Here is a 23,499-nt window from a genome sequence, read left to right on the forward strand (position 1 = left end):
ACATGACAGGACACGGTGTTGTGGAGCCGTGTGGTTGGAGGAAGGTTGCAGACAAAGGCGGAATGCTCGGCCACAGAAGAGTTTGTTTACATTCCAATCAGAGAGAGAGAGAGAGAGGGAGCGGTGGAAGGTGGGTCAGAGAGAGGGGGGCTGTTGGCATTTATACCTGCCGTATAGATCATCACACTCTCCCATCACCAAGGTCTCAACATGGGTTAGACCACAGTTTCTCATGGGGTCATTAAGCACAGTGTGATTTCTCTCATGAAGGTAGGCTAGTCTATTCTGTTAGCACTAGAAAAAATAAATATATACAGTATAAATCAAATGTAACGCCATCGATGTTTGTAATTCTACAAACGATTTCCTATTTAATTTTAGGTAAATAAATTCAATGTCATAGATAGGGCTTTGATCTAGACAGGCAATTCAATTAGAGTCGAAAGCAGAGTTGTGCTTCTAATTAAAGGTGTGTTACTGTGTTTGTATAAAGAATTGTGCAAGCATTTTAACAGGGTTGAATGTGAAAGCTACATGTTTGCTTTAGTCCCCACAATGACGGTGGATGAATGATATTCTGAAAGGAATAGTGATAACATAACAGTGATTAATCGATTAAAAAATTATAGTATATGTTTAAATGAATTATTAGTAAATGTAATAAACATTAACTATTTGTTCCATTAAACTGTTTTTTCCATAACGATATTTGCATTAAAAAAATCATCCTTCATTCATATTTGAAACAGGCCACCCAACCAGCTGAGAGCACATTAACTCTGCGTATCTGGTCACGAGGTGTGATCCAGGCCATTTCCAAGCTAAAAACACTATTAACGTTTTGCATTCATATTAAATGTAAGTGCTTCAGCTGACTCTATGCATAGTGACTTACAATAAGAACATTTGTCCTCCCCATCCCTAGATTCCTGTACAGCCCAGTGTAAATAATCTATTTTTTACAATGGTGTTAATAATTGAATAAAGGGTGCAGCACTGTCTCCAGTATGGTACCTGCTGTGAAGTTAATTATACACTGCAAAAACACCACAACACCCAACACTCCAGCATGCATGAGTACTGTCTCCCTGGTCCAGAGCATCCATTCTCATATCCAACCCTTTCGCAGTTTTTATTTTAACCAATTTGAAGATTTTTGTTTAGAAACCTGACATAACTGGGCCGAACACAATGGGCGATAAAGCATTTATGTGCACATCAACATCAGCTGGAACAAACAGGCCCTTTTTTCTTAGACTTTAACTCAATTATGCAGACGTTCCTGAGCAGCACCAAGCTATGACATCACAGTGGAGAGACGTGGTCTGTATTCTGAAAGCAGAGAGTTCACGCGCTCTCTATCGCCTGCTACTAAACGGTCTCCATCACTTGAGAGAGGAGCTAGGAAGATGACATGTCACGGTGTCGGAGAGCGTGTGTTCTGTATCTGTGTCCATCGAGACGGGAGAGGAAATGAAAGAGTAGTTTCGCTTTCTAGAAGTCACTAGAGGCTTGTGACTGTGTCCCTGACACGAGAGGAAGACCTCAATTTCATCTTTAGTCTTGTGTGTGGAACGATCTCATATACTGACTTCATATGAACACGGATCCACTTTCATCATCATGAAAAGCAGAGCCTGAACCTTAGACTGAGGTAGAACTTGATTATTGTCTCGTCTTGAAATGAACGAGGATGAATAGTTAGAGAGTTCCAGATGTGAATGTCGCTTCTTCTACAGCCTGAAAGTCATGCAGACTGGCAGACAGCTCCCACAGACCTTGTGTTGCTCAGGTATCCAACTGTCTGATTTTAGTTGCTGCAGTCCCTTGAGTCATTTATTCAAAACCTTTTCTTTCACAAGCAGACTGACTAATACCTCATGAGCTGTGGCTTGATCATCATGATCAATGTGCTGTGGCTTTTTGCACTGTATAGTTGACACTGATCCCCCCCAAACAAGACTCACCCCAACTCCGTGGTCCTGCCGGTACTGCTGCCAGGCCCGGCCCGTGTCACTGTAGAGAAGCAGGAAGCTGCTGAGCCAGTCAGAGCTGCCGTAGCGCCCTTGTGTGGCCACGGCCGTCACCTCCATCATGTCTCTCAGATCCACCTGCAGCCAGGGCTGCCTGTCCAGCACCAGGGGAGACCAGCCTCCCGCTCCTGGGGAGAGCACACAAGGGAGAAAAAAATATCCCTTTCAGCAAGCAGCCGATGCACTCCGGATCAAATTGTGGTTTTTGCCCAGTCTAGCTAAGCCTTTGCCTGTGGGCTCCACTTGCAATGGCTAAAACCTTGCATTGCAGCTTGCTCTGGGAGTATCCTGTGCTCACTTTGCTGTGTGTGTGTACGTGTGTTTGTGTGAAAATAAGTTTGTTGTTTGTGTCATTGGTTAGTAAAGGCTAGGAAATATCTAACACCTCTTTGGTGAAACAAGGCTGTCTGACATCAAATGTGAACCGACAAAGTTTCCTAGACCAAGTCTAAGAGGTGTTTGATGTGCTGAAAGCACCATTGACCAAACACACATTAAACCTTAGAATGTGCTGTGGCCCGGTGTAGAGAAAGTGGTGTAAACGTGTGATGGCGTGATGTTCAGTCCAATGAGGAGAAGACCCAACAAGCTGAGGATACAGGTCAGCTCTGGCAGGAAGGTTCATTATTCAGATGCTGTGGGCTGGGACACAACACCATGGCAGCAGATGAGTGCAGAATATCAAACCAGAGTCTCCACCACGGAGGAAGCATCGTTTACGGAGCCCCCCAGGGAGTGGAATTGTGCTGTTGTTACAGGTACATGTAGCAGAGGTTGGCTACCACTAAGAATAACTTCAGGTTGAGAGATACCTCGCATACACAACACCTCACATAAGCTATATAATTAGACTGTATCGGATCAAGTTCTGTGTTTGTGTGTGTCCCTGTGAGTGTGAATTTATGGTGTGTGTCTGTCAGTGTGTATGCGTGGAGTGTGTGTCTGTGTCTGTAAATGTGTGCATGTGTGTGTGTGTCTCTGTGAGTCTGTATGCGTCGGGCGTGTGGGTGTGTCTCAGGATCTTCTTTTCCCCCATTCTTGTTTAAAATCCTATATTTCACGGCTTACAGTGTTCAGTTGTTGCTTTGTCGCTGGTGGTTGTGGGTGTACTCACCATCTCTCCTGTTGAGTTTGGCAAAATGTGGCGCGCTGTTGGTGGAGGATTGAGAGGAGCTCTGGAAGGAAACTTGAGGCAGCAGAGATACCAGGGGAATGTTGCAGTGATCTGGGAAATCAACACAAACCCAATACCTATAAACCTCCAAAAACGAAGATTAGAGAGGATTAAAAAGTTTTCAGGACTGGAGTAAGATTGTAGGATTTGAGTTATTAGAACCCCATCATCAATTATTAAACCGTTTATTAGTTAATGCCTACATAAACACACCATGATTAACACCAAAGAAATGCTACAACATCATCTTAAAACCTGGAGAATATAAGTTTTTCCAACTTCAGTCTTGTATTGAACAAGGTATTGCTAAAATACCAGGCCATGCTCACTTATCCACTCCACAAATCTCCACTCTACAGGCTATTAACTCTACTAGTGACCCTTTAAGAGAGGACAGTCGAGTCCACAGTTCCTTCTGTAACCCTGCGTGTTTGTGTGTGTATGTGACAGAGAGGCTGCATGTGTGTGTGTTCCTTTTAATCCAGCAGTGTGAGATTAGAGCACTTCCAACAGGCAGGAGGAGATTAAGAGGCCAGTGATCTGAGCGTGTCAGACTCCTCTTCCCCTGATCCAGCCCTGCCAGGACAAGAAGAGCAGTGAGGTGGGGTGGAGCTCCTCCACTTACTGCAGGAGCAGGCTTTGTTGATGCCATTGAGCAGAGTTGTGTGTGTGAGTGTGTGAGTGTGTGTGTGTGTGTGTGTGTGCATGTATGTGTGTGCAAGTGTGTGTGTGAGTGTGTACAAGTATGTGTGTGTGTATGTGTGTGTGTGTGTGTGTGAGTGAGTGAAAGCAGCTGAGGACAATCTGAGGACATAATAGGAACTGCCAGCAGCTTGATTACATTGACTACTGTACTCTCTCCATTAGGGATCCATTCATTCCTCTTTGTTACAAGAGGCTTCTTATTTTGGATGGCAAACACTCGAACTTAGAGATGTCCTCTGCACATCGGTGATGGCTAATGACTACACATAGCTAACAGCACAGCATGTTGGTTGGTAGTGGAGTCCTGTAATATATATATTTTTTTTGTGTTGACTGTTTTTTTATAAGGCTTTCAGGCCAGCTGACTGGATTGTCTTTGACCTGATTTACTCAGATCACTCACCAGCAGATGTTTCTTCTGTTGAAGTGAAGTGGATCAAGCTGTTTTTTAAAGACCCACGTATGAGCAGGCATTTTTTAAAGCCGTAATTCATAGAAAAATAGTCTCAACCAGCAGACTTTCCTCCAGAGGCTTTCAGACCAGGTTCATAACAGCACTGTTACTAAAACCAACAACGAGCTACGTATCTGTTGACTGTAACTGTATAACCGTAGAACCTTACTTTACTTAACCTTCCTTTGGTACATGTGAATCTTCCTGTGATTTAACCCTGTGTTTTACACTGTGTACAGCCCTGTGTACTTGGTATTGGGTCCTTTGTATATTGCGTATATTATTATTATATAATATTTTTATTTCCAATTCTTATTTCCTCTTCTGGCCTTCTGCAACGTCACAGTTTCCCCTTGGCGATCAATAAAGCACCTACCTACATTTAAATCCTGCAGCCATTACTCCCTCCATTCCCTCCTCCCTCTCTCTCTCTTTCTCTCTCTCTGTTTCTCTCTCACACACTCATCTACAGTGTATCAATCTATCTCTTTTTATCTCTCACACAATCCATCACACTGAAGATCGTGCAACCCCTCAATACCTCCCAGCCTACCTTTGATCTGAATAGCTTTCACCTAACCCAGGAATCTGCAGCATCCATATAAATGTCAAGTTGTAGACTCTCACCTCTGTAAAATACCCTGAAGGCCTCTCTCTACTTGATGGAATGACAGCCCCCCTCTCCATTTGAGACCTGGACCTAAACACAGGGCACTCAAGACCTTGACACAGAAGAGAGGGTACACCTATAACCATTTATGTCAACAGCATACAGAACTGACATAACTCTCAGGGCTTGTGAAAATGGAGACAATCTCATACCTCCACTTAGAAAATGTGTATTTTATGAACGGTATTTTTGTTTATAGTCTCCCTCTATTTATTTGGCGGCAAGCCAAATGCCGGCCTGTCAATCACAAAGACTTACGAGCCAGGGATGATTTGTCTGCAAAGCTGCACTGCTCCGTGCCTTCCTGCCCTGTAGGATAATTGAAAATCCTTCGAAGCTATGAATGTGATCGTGCCACCACACACTCACTATGCAAAGTGCGGGGACTTAAATCACACTAATGCACACACACCCACACACACATTTTTCCCTTCCTAAATTTCTCTCTCTCTTTATCTCTCTCTCTCTCTCAAACACAAGGACAAAAAATATAACTAAAAGCAACCTTTTCTAATACGAACACGTCTGAACAGTGCAGCCATGTGGCTGCTATGCTGAGGTATTTTAGTCAGCCTAGTCAACATGGCAGGCCTCCACGACAGAAGCATCCTGACACCCCCAGGCTAATATAACACCGCTAGAGGTTATCAGTGATTGTGTTTGGGATAAAAATACGAGATGCAGCTCTCCTCCCTGTTCCCTAAGGTGTGTCGTCATGCAGTGATGCATGGTAAGATGGATGAGTGTGAACACAGTTATATTCAGAGTGTGAGTTCTCTGTTCCCTCCCCGCCCTAAACGATGTACACCAATTAATAACTTGCTCCATGAAGAACATATTTGTCATGTAAAACAGTGACCCACAACTAATGTTCCTAGCAAACCAATGACAGTAAGAGTGTGTTGGAAAAATGAGGTGAGGAGTTGTGATTTCAAAAGCTGTACTTAGATTCTAGATTTGGAAGTTGTTTACTTCATCATCAGGATTCGCGACAGTTGCGATGTGAAATTAGTAACAACAGTATCTCTGAAATAGTGTGAGGATAGTGAGGGTGATTCAAGCAGATGCCATAAACCTGTTATAGCAATGCTGGTTTAGTGTGTACTTCATCCTATTCAAAAAAACTTTTTTCAGAAGTGCCCTACCTCCTCAAAGTCCCCCACCCACCTCCCTCACTCTCATTAGCAAGCCTCTCTTAATCTTGCTAAACTAAATAAACAACGGCCCACGGAAGAAATCGAGCCCAATTACCGCAACAAACTGACGGGTGTATGATTTGCAGTGAGGAGTATTTTTAGCTCTGTGCGCAAGCCTGAGTGCACCTGCAGCAGAGTGGTGAGAGCCGGAGCTGCTTGCTGAGATCCCATCATCTGAACAAGCCTCAGAGGTGTATGGGAGGTGCTCCCTCTCTCTCCCAGCCTCTCTCCAGAAACTCAGTGGAGATGAGATATGAACTGGCAGCACCTTGGGACCAACTCAGAGGGAATCCTGGGAGCAGGCAGACCACACCAGCCAGGGGAGGGTGGTCAATAGAGAGAAGAGCTGTAGACTTGTGGAGGGGGGGCTGTAAGAGCAACCTTCTATCCTACAATGCTGTCTCATCTAGCCTTGCTCCCAGGGCAATCTTGTCGCGGCAACAATGTGATCCAGTTGTGGATCTGTCTATGCCTCCGGAGAGTATTGATAAAGCCACATATACGATACCTCCCAAGGACCGCTAGACTTCAGACCTATATCTCTGCTCTGGCAGACCTTGAGCTGGGTTCAGGTATCGGCTGACAGTTAGCTCCAGACGCAGGCTGAATTCGAGGAAGCGCAGGTCAATACGAGTGATTGAGAAACACAGTCCTGTACTGTAGCACTTCATTTCCAATAAAGCATTCGATAGCCCACTCTAACAGAGATCAAAGAGATAGAGTTCTTCATATACTGAGAAAGTTGGCATTGTTTACTTGTGGATAGGTAGTTGATATGTAGTCTTCCGCGGGTAAAAAAACGCTTTATCTTTGGAAGCTCGCTGGGCTGAATAACGTACCATTTTGTGAAACAGTAGTCTGGATAAGAGCGTCTGCTAAATGACTAAATGTAGTCAGTCTACCATTGAATTCACTGTTTCCTTATGAATGTGATGAAGGGTTTGCTATGTAGTGGCAAGCTATTACACACATCATCTCTCTGTCCTGTTATTCTAACGCCTGTGTAACCTCTGCAAGACAACCCACACTGAGCGCATCATTAGCCGACACTGTGTGTCCCTATGCAAAGAGACCAGAGGTTAGTTCTGATTGGCCCCTTGTGAATAGTACGGTAGAGGAGGCTTCCCATTTGAGGTGGACTGACAGCTCGGCCTCCATTTGTCAGCAGCCCCTGATGCTGGCTCGATCTGGGCATCTTCACTTCTGCCTCTCTAGAAATGTCACACACAACCCACTCACATTTGAATACAGAGGAGCTTGGCTTTGTTGGCTCACCGCCATGATGGCCAAGGAATAGCAGCTACAATGCCACGGAAAACAACACCAACTGTTATAATGGAGGGGCATAAATACAAGCTGACGCTGAACACAAACACAGTGTTAGAATATTACACACTGCAGAGGTTTTACCCATTCGTTTAACTGTTTGTTGATCTCCTGAATCTGAGATGTTAAAGCCAACTCTTTATCGTGAAGCAATTCCTGGCTGCTGTAAAGAGACCGGTCTCACACATTGTTCTTTACAATCAAAACCCTTCTTGAGTATGAACCTTTTCATGGTAGAACACAACAGAGATGAATCTAAATGGACTGATAATGACCAGCGGCAGTCCCAGAACCCAACCCTCACTGTCGGTTCAGTCTATTTTGGGGATGAAAAGTTCAAAATCATTATCTTGTTGTTGTTGTTGTTGTCAAGCCTGGTGCCTCACTTAGCCCTCGCTGTCTGACTGGAACGCTCAATAAGAAGTGGGTGTCGTTAATCCTTCTGAGTCCTGTGCCAGTAATAACAGGAATAGAAAGAGGGTGAAACTTACTCTCTGTACCACTATCTGCAGAATATTCATTGGCCTTTATAGATCACCAATGGTGGACCATCAGTGTGAGAGCAATGCCATTGGAAATGCAAAGCCGGCACTGGCGCCACATTCATCAAAATAGATTTTGTCTCATTCCCGAGAGCCCAAGCAGAAATGATTGCTCTAAACAGTGTTATATCATATATCCATTGCTGTTTTTGCATTTGTTTTATTCATTACGGCCAACTGCTAGCTTGTTCTATTCTGTAATCTGATGGTGGAGTGAGAAGAGAGAGAAATACAGAGAGGGAAAGAGAGAGAGATGGTGGAGATACAAAATAGATACAAAAAAGAGAGATCTGTTAGGGGTGTTTTTTGTGATAAATTAGACCTCGTTCTACAGTATTCACAAGACAGGTCTCTTTGACAGTGGGGAGATAAAATGAAAAAGTATGATTCCACTAGGCTATACAACCAAACAAGGAAGAAAAAAAATTAAGGGAGCCACATTCTGTGCTGTGTCCATAGCAACAAGAGGTACTGTATGTTTCTAGCGGTTGCTAGATGTCTGATATTAGAATTTCTTACCATAAATTGATCTCTTATACACCAAATGTTGCTGCCTGTTTTCAAATGTATTGATTGCGTTTTTAGCAGTACAAACCAGAAAATATGTATATGATCTGTTGCTAGACTTAACTGGATAACAGGTGGACATTGTAGAACACTATAGCACATTTACTTATATTGTTAAGCGGTGTGCATTGGTGCTCAAGAAAGACAAGGTTTGAAGACATAGGGGCGCTCCTGAGGTATTGTAAGTAGATGGTAAATCATATTTTTGGTAACACAACACTCAGTTGCCATTTGTTAAACTTAGTACATTTACATTATATAAATTAGTACATTTAGTACTTAATACAGTTTTCATGCATTTTCACACATATGGAGAATATTCTAAGCTTCCAAACTGCCCAAACATGTAATTACATAACCCTTCATATGTAACTACAATGTTGGTAACATGCTACTATCCAGGTTTAGTGTTACTAATGTTACTTGTTGTTTCCCATATTAAACAAGGTGCCTGCAAACAACATGAAATCACTTTCCAATGTGATAAGTATCTACAGAGAAACAAAACCTGGTTTCCCATAAAGCTGGACAGAACAGCCCCTGTAGACATGAGAGACACAGAAACCATCCGCCCTCCACAGAACAAAAGTAAGCCAAGTCAGTCTTGCATCGTTTCATTAAAGCCCCTGTAATTGAACTCTTTGGGAACCATGTAAGCACCTACATGAATAACCCTTTCAAAAGAGGGAAATCAATTGTAATAAACATGGCGGGTCCCAGTCCAGCAGTTGTGATGTATCGGCTGTGACAGTTTAAGAAATAAGATGTGGGCAACCACGGCCAGAGTCACACAGGCCTGAGGATAGGATCAGCATGGCCCGCCACACCACCTAAACACCATGCCTGCTTCACAAAGTTATCTCTTATAATCTCACTTGAAGTGATATTCATCGTATTAAAGAGAACGTGTTTTTGGTATAACACATTACTTGACTGGAGTTTTATATTAGTCATGACACCTTACTACTTACGGTAGAACAGCTTAATGTTTTTTGATTTATCAGTCCTAATAACCCTCATAATATACATTAATTATATTAATGAGGATGATTTGGCTGTGATTATCCTTTTCATTGCTTTTGTGTCAGTGTATTGTAATCACCACAGCTCACTGAAACATATATAATCATTCTCATCATGTTCACTCACTCAATACATAGGCTAGTCTTCATCACCTAGCAAGATCACTTCTGGTAGTGCAGCATTATGGTTAGTCTGTGTGGGTTCGGAATTATGGAAATCATTATTTCCTCTATGCAGTGATGAAAGGCAGGAGATAGAAGAAAGCGATTGGATAATTCTAAACTGTGAAATTATCAGCCTTCTTTCCAGTGGCATTGGGGCTTTGATCACAGAGTCATATTTGATGTTGACCTAATAGGTGTGATGTGTGTTTGGGCATGCATTATCTTTAGCTAAAGTGAACTAGTCATTTGTAACTAGGCGGGTTTTCCTGTAAAGGAAACTGTCTCCGAACAAGGGATGTAGTGCATATAGAAACCGCTACTTCACTGACATCTCATGTCTATCACAACATGACTCAGAATATACTTGAAATATATTGGATTAGTATCAGTCTGTAGTTGAGTCTCAGTGAGTTCCTGTACTGCTCATTTTAAATTCAGCATACTACTGGGAAAATAGCAAGCATCACTCTGGCACCCGCATCCACAATGGGAGGCTGTCATCTACAGTGCACATTGCATTGTGGGATGGTGTCCCTCTAAAGGCAGTAAGTGGATTGGCAAGGACGTCATTGTCTGCAAAGAGGGGTGCACTGAAGCAGGCCATGTTATAGAACTGAAGTATGCAGATGAATGGAGACAGCTGAGAAACATGTGCAGGATACGACATGGGATGGAACGTTCTCAAAGTAATCACTGGAAGGTTCTGTAGGTCTAAGGTGTGGACTATGGCAGATAGAGTCAGTGAAAGTGGAGCAGCCTTCCACCCACAACCCCACGGTGAAGTGTGTCATATCAGAGACAGCACTGGTAATGAAAGCCCCTGCTGTTCCAGCCAAAGGCAGCCTTCAAAATCCCTCTTTCCCTCCCAGTGGGGAACTTTCCCTTTTAAAGCACCCTCACTTTGGCCTTAATAAAAATATGATAAACTAAATTATACAGAAGGCCCAAAAAAGCACTAGGATTATCTGGTCTGCAATGTATGCTGCCAATCACAGGGATAAAAGCAGTTGCTTTAGGTCTGTGGCTGTACAAAATCGTAGGGAGTAGGAATGTCCTCATGAAAAGTGATAGAATAGCTTTCACAGGTCACTGGGGCAAAGATACCCTTTGATGTCTGTGGGAGAGCGAGACAAATAGATGGAAAGACAGAGAGAAAGAGGCAGACAAAGAAAGAAATAGAGAGAAAGACAGAGAGACAGAAAGGCAGACATAGAAAGAGATAGATGCATAAGGACATGGTCCTCTGAGAGGATGTGGCTGCCATTATCTCTGTCACCTGACACAGGGGCCGCACAAACCAGCCATGATTGATCTCTGGCCTCTTCTTTTGTTTCTCAAAGGTAAATATGAGAACAGCCATTTGCTTGTCCTCTTGGAGAATCTAGACGTTTCATCTCTAGATCAGCATGTCAATCCGGATCATTGGATACATATGAGAACCACAAGAAGGTCATAAATGAATAATGCAGCTGTCAGTTTAGCTCACTTCAGAGGGTTACACCGCTGGACTAAACTGCTTATAGGATAGGCAAAACCCGGGTGGTCCAGGCTCTGGCTGAGAGGGACCTGCCACCTCTAAGCCTGGGTGGGATAACAAGGCAGGTTTTATCAGTAGTAGATTTGAACCATGACAGACATATTCAGCAAGGCCGATTTTGGATAGAGGTATTTCGTGTATGTTATTTATACATTTGTTGTTCAGATCAAACCGATTCCGGTTTCACCATAGCGCGCTACCGACAGAACATTAAAGCTGTAGGCTACTGCCTGGAGTACGACGGCATTAAATTGTATTTGCATAACTTGTACAGACAAGGTATTGTCTGTACCTCACCTGCAGTACATCAAGATACGTATGTACAATGTCTAGTATGGGACGACGACCTCTAGTGACAGCAAATGATTCAAGTTATTCCGTAACTTCATCATGTTGCCACATACAATCAGACACCGTGTGTATGTGTTGTGTATCAATTTAATTTGGCGTGCGATTTCTGTTTCAATTCATACGACAGAAGATATTAAACTGGATCCATAACAGCTATATTCAAACATGATTATGTTCGCAATACTGTAAATAAGCTTCTGCATTTAGGGCTGAATAGCTTATCATGCCAAAAGTCACATTTTATTCACAATGTCGCCGTTGTTTCCAACAAGATTATTTGTCCGGAAACATATTAATTCACATATTTATCTTAACCAATTTCTGCAAAATAAGATACAGTAAAGTGACAATACTGTCCTATAACGATGTAAGTCTTTCATAAAGCAAGCATCCATACTCACATTGACTGGCTGCAAATACTGTGTGGGTGACGCTCAATAAACAAAAGGCATTTATGTAAAGCTGAAACAACTTCTGAATCTCCATCGTGCCTAAATAGTTAAATCCTTATGTGGCAACAGAGTATGTCTCCTACAATATCTCGTTTTGCATCCAGCGTGGATGAAACATGCACTCGTGATGCCCGCCGTAAGAGAGTGCTGCTACGAACACTCCTCCAAAGAGCCAAAAAGGTATAGAGAGAGGTAGTACAGAGTACAATTGTGTGTGTGACAGAGAGAAGAGAGAGAGAGAGAGAGAGAGAGAGAGAGAGAGAGAGAGAGAGAGAGAGAGAGAGAGAGAGAGAGAGAGAGAGAGAGCGCTCTGATGCATTACGCATTTTTGTACTGGACAGCCAGCTCCTCCTGTCAAGGCATTCCCGTGGCAGATTTTCTTTAGAATTAATTTTAAACTCACTTTTCCTTCCTAGTATACAATATATTTATTAGACTGAACAGTGCTTTTAGCAAAAATTGATTAGCAATGCACTGCCACATGGAAGGCCTACCTCCCTACTTAATTAGGTTTGCCACATGTCCATATTAGGGAGAAGAGAAGGGGTAGCAACAGAGCTAATAAGCAAAAGGAAAATGCAGAAATGATTAGATTTCATATCTCTCGACCACGTTTGGAAGACATTCAAGATGAGTCATTATATTGTCTCAAAACCATGGCAAGAAACACAGCCAGGGAGAAAACAATGGACCTTAAAGCAAGATATGAAACTGAATAACTTCTGGAGGAACACTCTAAGGACATATCCATTGCCAAGATCATATTATGTGTTTGTTTACCGTTCTGTCACTGGCTGAGTAAATGGAAATGTACTTTCATAGGAAAACAAGAGTATAACATCCACTGCAAGTATGGAGCTTTGAGGTCAAATGCCACATGTTAGTTTAGTGGACAGAACAAAAGGTATCTCATTAGTTAAGCTGGATTCGAGGGAGAGGTAACATTGTGTCTCATTGGTGGATTAAGACAAGCTTATAATCACATAAAAGATTTGTCTAATGAATAGAAACAATAACAAGATGAGCTGTCTCTTGATTAAACTTTTTACACCAACGGATGGCAAAAAGAACCAACACCAGACAAACTACCACTACAGTAACAAAAATATGCATGACAAATGCAAGGCCACAGGAACTTAATGGGACTCTCACAAAGGTACCTTTACCCTGAGCTAACACAGAGAGTTTTCTGGTTCCCTGGGCCCTGTGATTGTGAGACAGAACGATATTTCAAGGGCGTCATCAGCAGAGACTGCTTGGCCCTGGGTGGGAGAGTTCTTTGCATCTGAAAGCTCCAGCTCATCCATCATCCATATGATGAAACTCTCAGCAGCTTCTCCGTTTCCCAAATTAAATTCTCCACAGTGGCTGCGTCTCAGGATGTTCTCATGAGAGTAATGTCCCAGAGAGGAGATCCTGAGAAGGCAGCAATCACAGAGGTGTCTGACACTCAGGTGAAAAGTGACTCCTAGGCCATCTCCAGTGTGCAGCTCTTAGTAGCTTACTGCAGCATTTCACACCTGACAACCTCACGTAATCAACCAAATTCGGTGTTGGTCAGATACATTCCAAACCAATGGTTGTTTTTTGAGGTGTACAATTTCGAGTTTTAGTTTTTTGTATCTTATTCTGGGGCACAATACCATTGTGACTTTTTTTGTCTACACCCTGCTTCCAGTTGCAAAACTAAAGTCTTCCTCATTTTCATTTTCTGGATGGTGTTGCAGAGCAACCTATTAAAGATCAAAGGAAAGATTGTAGTAGCTGGAAGACTCAAAGAACAGGGCTACAGTGGAACAACCAAAAAGGAAGAAAAAAACTGCTAACTGTCATTGTCAGCCATTTCATTTTAATTGCATGGATTATGGGGCTCGTTTCCTAAGATAATGTTTCTTGTTCCATTGCCTTTTCAAGTCCAACCCTTCTTTATTACTCTCATGCAGCTTGTCTCCTGATGAAAAGCCTATTCATTTCCTCCTGGCTTTCATCTGAATCTCATAGCTCCCTCCATTTACTACAAGGCAAATGCCCAAATGGGAAATCCGGAAATTCTTAACATGACTGAGTGGAATATATGGTGGTGTGTGAGTAAATCAATGATAAATCTCCGCGGCATGGAGACCTGCATGTGTTTCATGTGATTCACCAACTGTTGTTGACTCTGGCTTTTTATGTAACATTACATTACATATATTTTTTTATTCATTTAAAAAATTGTATTCTGTACAATTTGAGGATACGTAAGAAAAAATGCATTGAGTGGTTAACAGATTAACTGGAATATATTGCATGCAAACCTTAAGTAACAAAAGATTATATTCATGCTATGCTTGTTTTAAGTCGTATAGGGGGCCTACAGCATGTCAGCAGAGTCCTTACAATAATTCTGGAAGATTATGCTGAGAAGTACATGACCTTATTAAGCTGTCATTTTAATTTTATATATGTATGCATGTCTGTATATATACATTTTTATTTTATATTTTTTTTACATGTTCAAAATAAACTACTACTACTACTACTACTAACAGAGTCCAAACATAGCCTACCATATCTCAAATGTGCCCATTCGTAGGCTATCATATCGTAATCAGTTATAACATTATCCACTCAAAAGAAAGTTTTTGACAATTAGAACTGCATGAACATACATTTGACAGCTTGGCTAAAGGCAAATCAGTCCACTGTTCACTGTTAATCCAAAGAGGCTAGTTTGAATGGAAATTAACAAAACCAAGCAGAGGCTGTTAGACATTTATTGAGAACATTGTAATTGATTTGAACGCAATCTTGTGTCTGAATGGGTATTAACGCTAGAGGTTGCAGCTCCCTGTAGGCCTATATCACATTGAAAAACTAGAGAGGGTACCATTTCTGGGGAAATTGTAGGGTGTGCTTGCTTGCGTCGGTTGCACAGGGGTCCGTTTTTGAATGACATTTTTACAACTGATATTTCTGTATATTTTATATAAAAATGCATAGGCCTACTTATTATTTATAAAGATTACATAGATTTAAAAGCTTCTTTTTTTTGCTGCTCATTTACAACTGAAAATACGAGTGAAGTGTAGAATGAAATAGATGGCTTCTAATTTCCCCTGCAAGAGGCAGCCTCATCGTTGAATCAAAACGAATAAATTTGGCAGACCGGTGTAAAAATTGACCTAATCTCTATTTAAACATCCTTTTAAGTTTTTCCCTTCTCGTAATATTTTCAGGCATTTAGCCTACTCATTGCATTCATTCATGAATAAAGAACCCCCTTTATCGTATTTGGGGGGAGTGTTTTCATTTGGGGGATGCACTCATGTTAGTGGGTGTGATTTGCACTTCAGGGCCACCGTACAGCTGTATGTTTCACTCATTGAACAAATACATTCTAATTCTATACTGTTTTGTTCGGCTTGACGTAGCGTCCATTATCTGGGTCGTAGGTAGCTTGAGAGAGGCGGCGCCTTCCAGCGAGGGGGCCGAGCTTCAGCTCTTTCAGGCGACACGCCCCCCCAGTCTCGAACAGAGAAGACTGATGATTTTCTTATGATTTCAAAGCCTAATTTAACATACTTGTCTGTGTTTTTTTTTTCATTCGAATTTGGATGGGTAGTTAATAACACATTATTCTGTGGTGAGGTGAACTTGAAACTCGTTTTTAATTCCACTTTACAGGATCTTTAAGTAGGCTACTTTAAAACGTTAATATATTGTAAAATTTAAATAATAAAAAAAATAAAAAAAACTCTATAAAAGAACCATTCTTTGATGTCATTTTTCAGTGTTTCAAGAATCGAAATCATTTTAAAAGTACCGATTCATCATCGTAATCGTAAAAATCCAAACAATACCCAACCCTAGCTGTGCTCCGTTTTGCTCCTAGATTCCAACTTAGCCCCGGTAAATTGTAGAGCTAGCTAATTACTAGAATTCTGTTGTGTGGGAATCGCAGGAGCTAACCAGGAGAAGGGCGTACAAAGCAACAGGGTGTTGATATTCGCCATTTCCCCATAAATTGGGGAAATGGTTTAGTTCTAGTTTGTTACTTGTTACTTATTTTAGCCAGTTTTCCAGGAATACATTTCAAGCTTATTTATGTTTTGGGGGGCATATTTAAACTGGCTTACTGCTACAATTACACATACCTTCAGCCCCCAAAGTTACAGTACGTTTGTATAGTTGGTGAAACAGACAAATGTCTTCATCTCTATGTTTGATTAGATTTGTTTATTTCAGATGTGTCTATTTTTCCAGATGTGTCCATTTATTTGTGTACTAGCTACGACCTGAACCTGAACATTTGTGACTTCTGATCTCCTTCCATAAGAGCTTTTTTGCTCCCCCCCCACACACACACACTAGGTAAACACAATATATTTTTTAAATGCTTACCAAATACAGTGGTCAATCACACAGCTCATAATGCACTTTTCTCCAAAGCAATGGCTAATAACATAAAGATGATGCCGTTGAGCAGAGGCCAGTATACCATTCTATCTATTGGTCTGTCTCATTATTTCCAACCTGCAACTTGGAACAGGTTGTCACTCCAAATCTTTAATAGGCCCCAGGAGAAGTGGTGTTCTACTCCAGACCCTTCCTTCAGAGTGTTAGTGTAGCATTTAAAGGCTCCATGCACTGTAAATCTTTCACAGTTTTTACTCTGAGATAGATAATACAACAGTCCTGTTCTCTTGTCAAACATACAGGTCAATGGTGAAAATAAAATTTTTGTTTGAATATGCGTTGGCTTCAAAAAAAATTTTTTGTATGTATGTTCTTTGTGCAACCTTTTATCACGAGGAAAACACATTATTATGACAACTGTAATGGCATTGCAGAAATAGTAAATTCCAAAACATCCATCTGCTTTATACTTCATATGAACACAAACTCCTGAGTGAATCCTTGTCAAATGTGACCCATTATGGGCGGTTTCATCTATATCCTCACTGGAGTCATTCATTTGCATGTAAATCATATCAACCATTAACTTATAATAATACCTTTAATCCTCATAATTGTCTGTACTATAAGCTGTCTGTTATATATACACAGTATTTTGGACTATTTTTTATGCTATTTTCGCTACCCTAAGAAACACTTTCAGAGAAAAGTTATCCAGTTCAGTCCATTACTAAAATTGAGCCTCTCTTCCTCTAACAGGTTGCTAGGAGAAATTTCCATAGTGATGCTGTCTCACCATCCATTGCCAGGCTACAGACAGACAGTGATGAGAGGCTCCAGCTTCTGTTACAGATAAGATCAGTCATTTTGCAGTGTAAAACCTGAATTAAATGCTATGACCATGGAATGAATTCCTACTTTATGCGCATCACGCCAGGGATGTGCCGCCTTTGCTAAATTGTCCAGAAAACCATCCCAATGATCTAGGGAACTGGGCAAAAACTGGAGAATCTTCAATAGAAGGCTGAGATGAATGTGCAGAAGTTTTTTATGCTGTAAATGGCAGTCTGCTAACACAAGGTGCATTTGAATCACAGGGCAATGTGACTTTGCCCTTCTTTTTTGAAGCAAACATTTGATGAGAAAATGGGCCAAATTCTTATTTTATTAATGCATTTTCCATTGAAAACCTTGCTTTCCAACTCAAAACAGAAGAATTAAAAGAACCACATGAATTGAGGATAGTCCCAAAAAGGTTATCCTGCAACAGCTAAAGAAAATGTCGAAAAATTCAACATGCACCCTTTTGTTGTCGTTGAAGAAGTGCAGCAACTGTTCAGTTTCACAATCACAGCTCCTGTACTTCATGTGAAAGTACACACAGTCATAAAGCTATCGTTTGAGGGCGTAAAATCAATGTGCTGATGAATGTTGAGCCTGGCACTCTTAAATGTCCTCCTGAATGACTGGACTCCCAGCAGTCCTCTCTGCATTAACACAATCTGACAGATCTATTATGCAGAATGCGGGTGTTTGCCAAAAAGTGAATTATAAAATCAGAAAAGCTGGCAGCTTTTATAGTGATAAAGGACTAATTAAACACTTCTGCTCACATATTCTAATGTGTCCAAAACGGTTATAACATTTTACATCAGTTTTATATCCACACATATAGGCACACGCACACACATTCAGATTTGGGCTGTATTTGTATTTCAGACAAACCATCTCTCTGTGGGCTGTTGTGTTTATTGAGAATGAGGGCAATAGCGGAGCACATAACCCATGGCTGATTGGATTGTTATTGAAAAAGGTTAGATGCAGAATAATAAAATAATACTGTTCCTGAGATATGATTAAAAATAGAAATTAGTAAATTGCCCTGTCAGGATCAATTTATCATTCTTTAAACAGAAGATTTTTTTCAAGGCTAGATAGCTGGAGCTGATCCATGACTGATAACTAAAAATGGCATGCTTTGATTAGCATTCTCCTACTTTGCAGCCACCCATGTTTATGAGTTGTTTAATGTGTAACTAATAGGATTTAAAAATCATGCTATTCCTATGTACATCCTGAAGGATCTACCACTGCTGGAACGGACTTCTTTTGGAAACCCTTCTGTTTAACATGCATATGTCTCCTCCTCACATGTGAATGACAGAAATCTTTCCAGTCAGAAAATTGAATTTTTGGCTGTGTTTGCCTCTAAAGCAGTGTGTCTGCCTCCTCCAAATGATGAGGAAAAGATATTGTTGCAGGTGGCTGGAATCACTGAGGAGCTCCTCCTCCTCTCTGTCATTCTGATGTATCGCTCCACGCATAGCCATTCTCAAGGAGATTTGTCATAATACTACAGCCGGCCAAATACATTCCCCCACTGTCAAAGCCTTTACTCACCAATGGCGCTCCCTGTCAAATACAGAGAAATGTACTATTCTTCGTGGTCATGTCCTACAATCCCACATTTACCAAGTGTGAAGCAGAAATGTGTGTGCGAGTGTGTATGTGTTTTTCTGCATGGGTGTGCATTTGTGAAATTTTCAAAAATGCCAAACAATACTGATCTGACCCATCATCTAATAAATAAACCTGAATCCAAAAAATGTAACCCATTGCAAGCACTCTTTACAAAGTATATGAAAACAATACTCTGGACACTATTTACACTCAAAACCAGGAACAAACCATGATTCTGTGTCCCAGGGAGGAAAGCTGGGTCATTTGAGAGGAGAGCACTCTCAAGCAGAGGCCTCACTGAACTGCAGTCACAGACCATTAAGAAACCACCAATCCATACCATCCAATGCGTTCCTCTCTAAACAATACATTTGATGTAACTTCTGTGATGTCTATAATGTGGACACCAGGCTACAAATGCTTCCTCTTTGGGGTTACGTAATTTTATTTTTCAAAAAGACAGTTATTACTGTTTGTCTTTATATTTTGATTGGAAGTTATAAAATATACACAGACAATATGAACCCATTTAGGATCAAGGGGCTGTGTAATCTAAGCATAATTGTAAACCCCTTTGGTTTAGTCTCAGCAAAAAGTGAGTTTCAATTACAAGGAGGGACTATAAGTTGACAGTGTCAGCTGGCTCCACTGTTTAACTCCCAATGGGAAGCTTAGCCTCCTCTCAATTAAATCCACAACAGAACCCTTCCATGGCTCCAGTAGAATCAGGAGACAGTCTGCATGGAGACTTTAATAGTCAAGCCATGGGCAGAGTGCACTCTATATGACCCTCCACTTTTCTCTCCTCATGAAGAGATAGATGGGAAAATACAATAGAAGAAGAGCAGCCTAATACCACTGAAATGAAATAACATTACCCTGTATGAATTCCGGCACTTGAGAATGAAGCTAGCTGTGGTTGGCATCACGTACAATAAACACTTCACTATCTTTGTGCTTTAGATCTGTGAAAGCATATACTGTACGGTACAAACAAAGGGTTCAGTCAATTATGACCGTACTCCATTAATTCAGATAAAATCTTATTTAGTTACGTTTGGAGAAACACGTTAATGTTACAAATTCCTTCACAGATGGAGGCCGCAAACCCAAACTCCTTTATCAACTGTGTGAATGTCTTTAGGGATGCGATCATTATCAATCTGACGCCTGTCAGGGACACCAGGTGGTTAAGAAGTGCGCTAATGAGAACTGAGAGTTCTTTCCTGGCATGCCGCTCTGACTCTTACAACCAGTGACCACTTCCTCCTTTACTATTTAAAACCTGTTTTATTTTCCATCAGGCAAAGCTGAACTTCTGTGGACACCCATGCAGTTTTAATCAGTTAAGAGTGCTGTGAGGAAGAAGGCTTGGAAACTAAGGAACACAGAGTATGATTTCACAACAATTTGTGCACTTCCACATGTCCATGTATGTAGTGCAGTGATTTGAGATCAGTCAAGACACTCACGTATTGATGAAACCATTTATTGCAATGGAAATAGGTTTATCTTTGGCTGAGTGGTTCTATCTAAGGGAAAAACTGTATTTGAGCAGCTAGCATAGCACAAGTAGGCCTACAAACATTAACAAGGTCTGTTTAACAATCAAAGTCAAAAGGCTTCACAGAGACACACCAATCTTAACCTTCTGAGAATACAAGAAAAACTCCCCAAATTTCAGTATTTTATTTCCCTAAAGGGGAAGACCTGAACCTTCAATTAACACACCTACAGTGATTGCGTGAGTGCCATGCCTGAACTAGCTTCACCAATTCCCAGAGTTAGTGGACCCCCAAAAGAGAGAAAATATACAACTCCAGGGTGTCATGCTGTTGGTTAAACCCATAGCCCACCACCCACTTTGGGGACTCCCCAAGACCTCTGACACATGTCTGGTATGATAGAGATGTCATATCAACATAGATAACAATATACACGACGAACTGAGGCTCCTTGAAAATGTTCTCTTCATACATGAGCCAATGAAGGGACCATGTTTAAATGACAATGATTTACTAATGATCCACATGAAAGAACTGACGTGGAAAACAAAGACCAAAGTTAAAGAAGATGTCAAACTATAGCTTGGCTAAACTAACTCAATAGCCATGGCTAATTACTGGAAAAAAATAGCATTTATCATGGTGAAGAAATAATCAAGATTCATGGCATTTCATTAGAGTTAATGGGATCATAATTACATGTGACCAAAAGACATATAAAAGTCTGTAGGTGACCTTTCGCTACTGTAACTACATATGTCTGTAGTACTAATGAGAAATAGATTCATTCATGTGTTCCTTCAGGCAACATCATTCCTCATGAAGCTGGTAAGTACAGGTGTGATTGGACAGATAACCTTCAAGCGCAGGTGACAGGTTAGAGAAGCTACCATACAGTAGAAGGGTTACAGTTACTATACATTCAGCACTTCAGCCACTTTACAATTATAGTATTGCACTGTACCATATTTATACCGTACATATGTATACTATATGCTTGTCAATTACACTTTGTTGTAGGGTACTGTACCTTAGAGTCCAGTAGGGATTAGATTTAAGACTAGGGATTAGAAAAAAATGCATAAGAATTAAGTAAATAAAGGGCTCTTTATTGTAGGCTGCAGCCCCGTGTAGAGACAAAACATGGTACAAAAAAAGAGACACTGAAATGACATGAGTTTGCAAAAATGACACACATAACCTGGGTTGCTCACACTCATGTAGTCTCTCCAACTGAAGTTCGACCTCTTTTATATAGGCTCTAGCCTAAGTTAACCACACCTCCGGACTGGTCTACAGTACTACACATGATTTACCAGTTATGCACAGCTCAAGCAGCCATTAAATGGCATACAAATAATCTTCACAAGTAATCATTACAAAATAAACTCAATACAGTTATGTAAACAATGTATAATGCTATACTAAAGCAAACCATACACACACCCAAAACCATACTTAGTGAACTTGGCCACCCTTGGCATGCTTAAGTCACATAAAGGTAACCCGGAAATGCACGGGTGCCCTTTACCTGACTGGAGACGGTCGGTGTTGGTGTTGTACTAAAATCAGTGACCTATCAAAAACTGTGACCAGGGGTCGTTGTTCTAACAGCTTGGAATATTGTTAAACAAATGTTGGGGTTTGGGTAAGGGTTAGGGTTAGGACTTGAATACTTCCTATATTAAGCCATTAGAACAGTGACCCCTGGTCACAGTTTTTGATAGATCAGAAAGTCACTTAGTCAAGAGGTGTGCACAGGAATATAAATAGAAAGACCCTAGTTATCAATCTCTGATTTATAGCTGGCAGTCATTGTGGTACTGCTAGCCTCTTCTTGCCACCTGCTACAATGGTGTCAGAATTGGGATCCGCCAACGGATCGCTAATTGGCATCGTTTATGGCCCGGAAAATTGGAGAGAGAGCTAGACAATCTCAAAGAATTGAGATTGAACTGTTGAGTAGACCCGGCGACACCTGGATGGACTGATGAGGGAAGATGGTGTCAATCCACACTGATGGCTCCAGCACACCACAGCCCCATTGCCCCCTAGAGGCCGGGAGACACTAGCGACTACACTGCTGGAGCTGCACCTAGAACACCAGCTAAGCTGCCCAAGTACAACAGGGAAACACTCTTGGAGCCATACCTTTCCTAGGTCCAGCTAGCAGTATTGCTCAATGGTTTGGCCTCCACTGACCAGAGCCAGAACGAGCTAACCAGTCATCGCCACCAAGGGGAATAGAGCTTGGGCACCTTGGCTGCAGATGTCCAACTGTATGCCTGGCATGAATATCCACAGTTCAACGCAGCTGTTCGAGAGGAGCTGGCCCTTCACACCTTCCTGAATGATGCAGCTGTAAATTCAACTTACACTGTGATCCTCCTGGGAATGAACACATAATGAAGGGAAAATATATCATATTAATTGTCTATATCCAAGGACTCATCAAAAAAAGCTAATCAAAAATGGGTGCAAACACATGACTACAGTTTCTGTTCAAGTCCAGATTGAATCGTTCAATTCGCTGGCTATGTACACAGCTTCCACTCAGCACAGAATTTTCACCTCTGTTCACTCTCATGTCTTCCCAAATCCGGACATTCTCCTCTCCATAATCAGTTCTTATGTGAAGTGGCCGGTCAAGTTCCCTGATGGTTGTGAAGTTATCCACATATTAACCACTATAGACTTCATAGATTGGTCAGTCGTGTCACCGTTAACCTCTAGCTCTAAATAGGCTATGGGTAACTTATGTTAATACATTCTTGATTACAAAAAGTCAGTGTGGACTACAAAACCTCGGTTCTAGCTAGCTTCGGACAAACATTATCTAGCTAGCTGGGTAGGTTAGCCATAACAGTAACTATTTTCAAAATACTATTAGTAGTTCAAATTAAAACTACCTAACTTGCAGTTAATGGTATGGAAGGTACCGG

At 41.3% G+C, this 23,499-nt stretch overlaps 1 protein-coding gene across 1 annotated transcript in view; it reads right to left on the bottom strand.

The window, feature by feature from the left end:
- LOC134017535 (contactin-associated protein-like 5) overlaps positions 1 to 12,367 on the bottom strand; it is a 57,019-nt gene extending 44,652 nt beyond the window's left edge. The window contains exons 1-3 of the mRNA XM_062457259.1: positions 12,144 to 12,367; positions 3,148 to 3,258; positions 1,968 to 2,161 (exon numbers count right to left, since the gene is read on the bottom strand). Coding sequence (XP_062313243.1) covers positions 1,968 to 2,161; positions 3,148 to 3,258; positions 12,144 to 12,228 — 390 coding nt within the window. The 5' untranslated portion in view covers positions 12,229 to 12,367. The remainder of the gene's footprint in view (positions 1 to 1,967; positions 2,162 to 3,147; positions 3,259 to 12,143) is intronic.
- Positions 12,368 to 23,499: the final 11,132 nt, after the last annotated feature.

The sequence above is a fragment of the Osmerus eperlanus genome, chromosome 3 (genome assembly GCF_963692335.1).
Source record: "Osmerus eperlanus chromosome 3, fOsmEpe2.1, whole genome shotgun sequence".
NCBI classification, from domain to species: Eukaryota; Metazoa; Chordata; class Actinopteri; order Osmeriformes; family Osmeridae; genus Osmerus; species Osmerus eperlanus.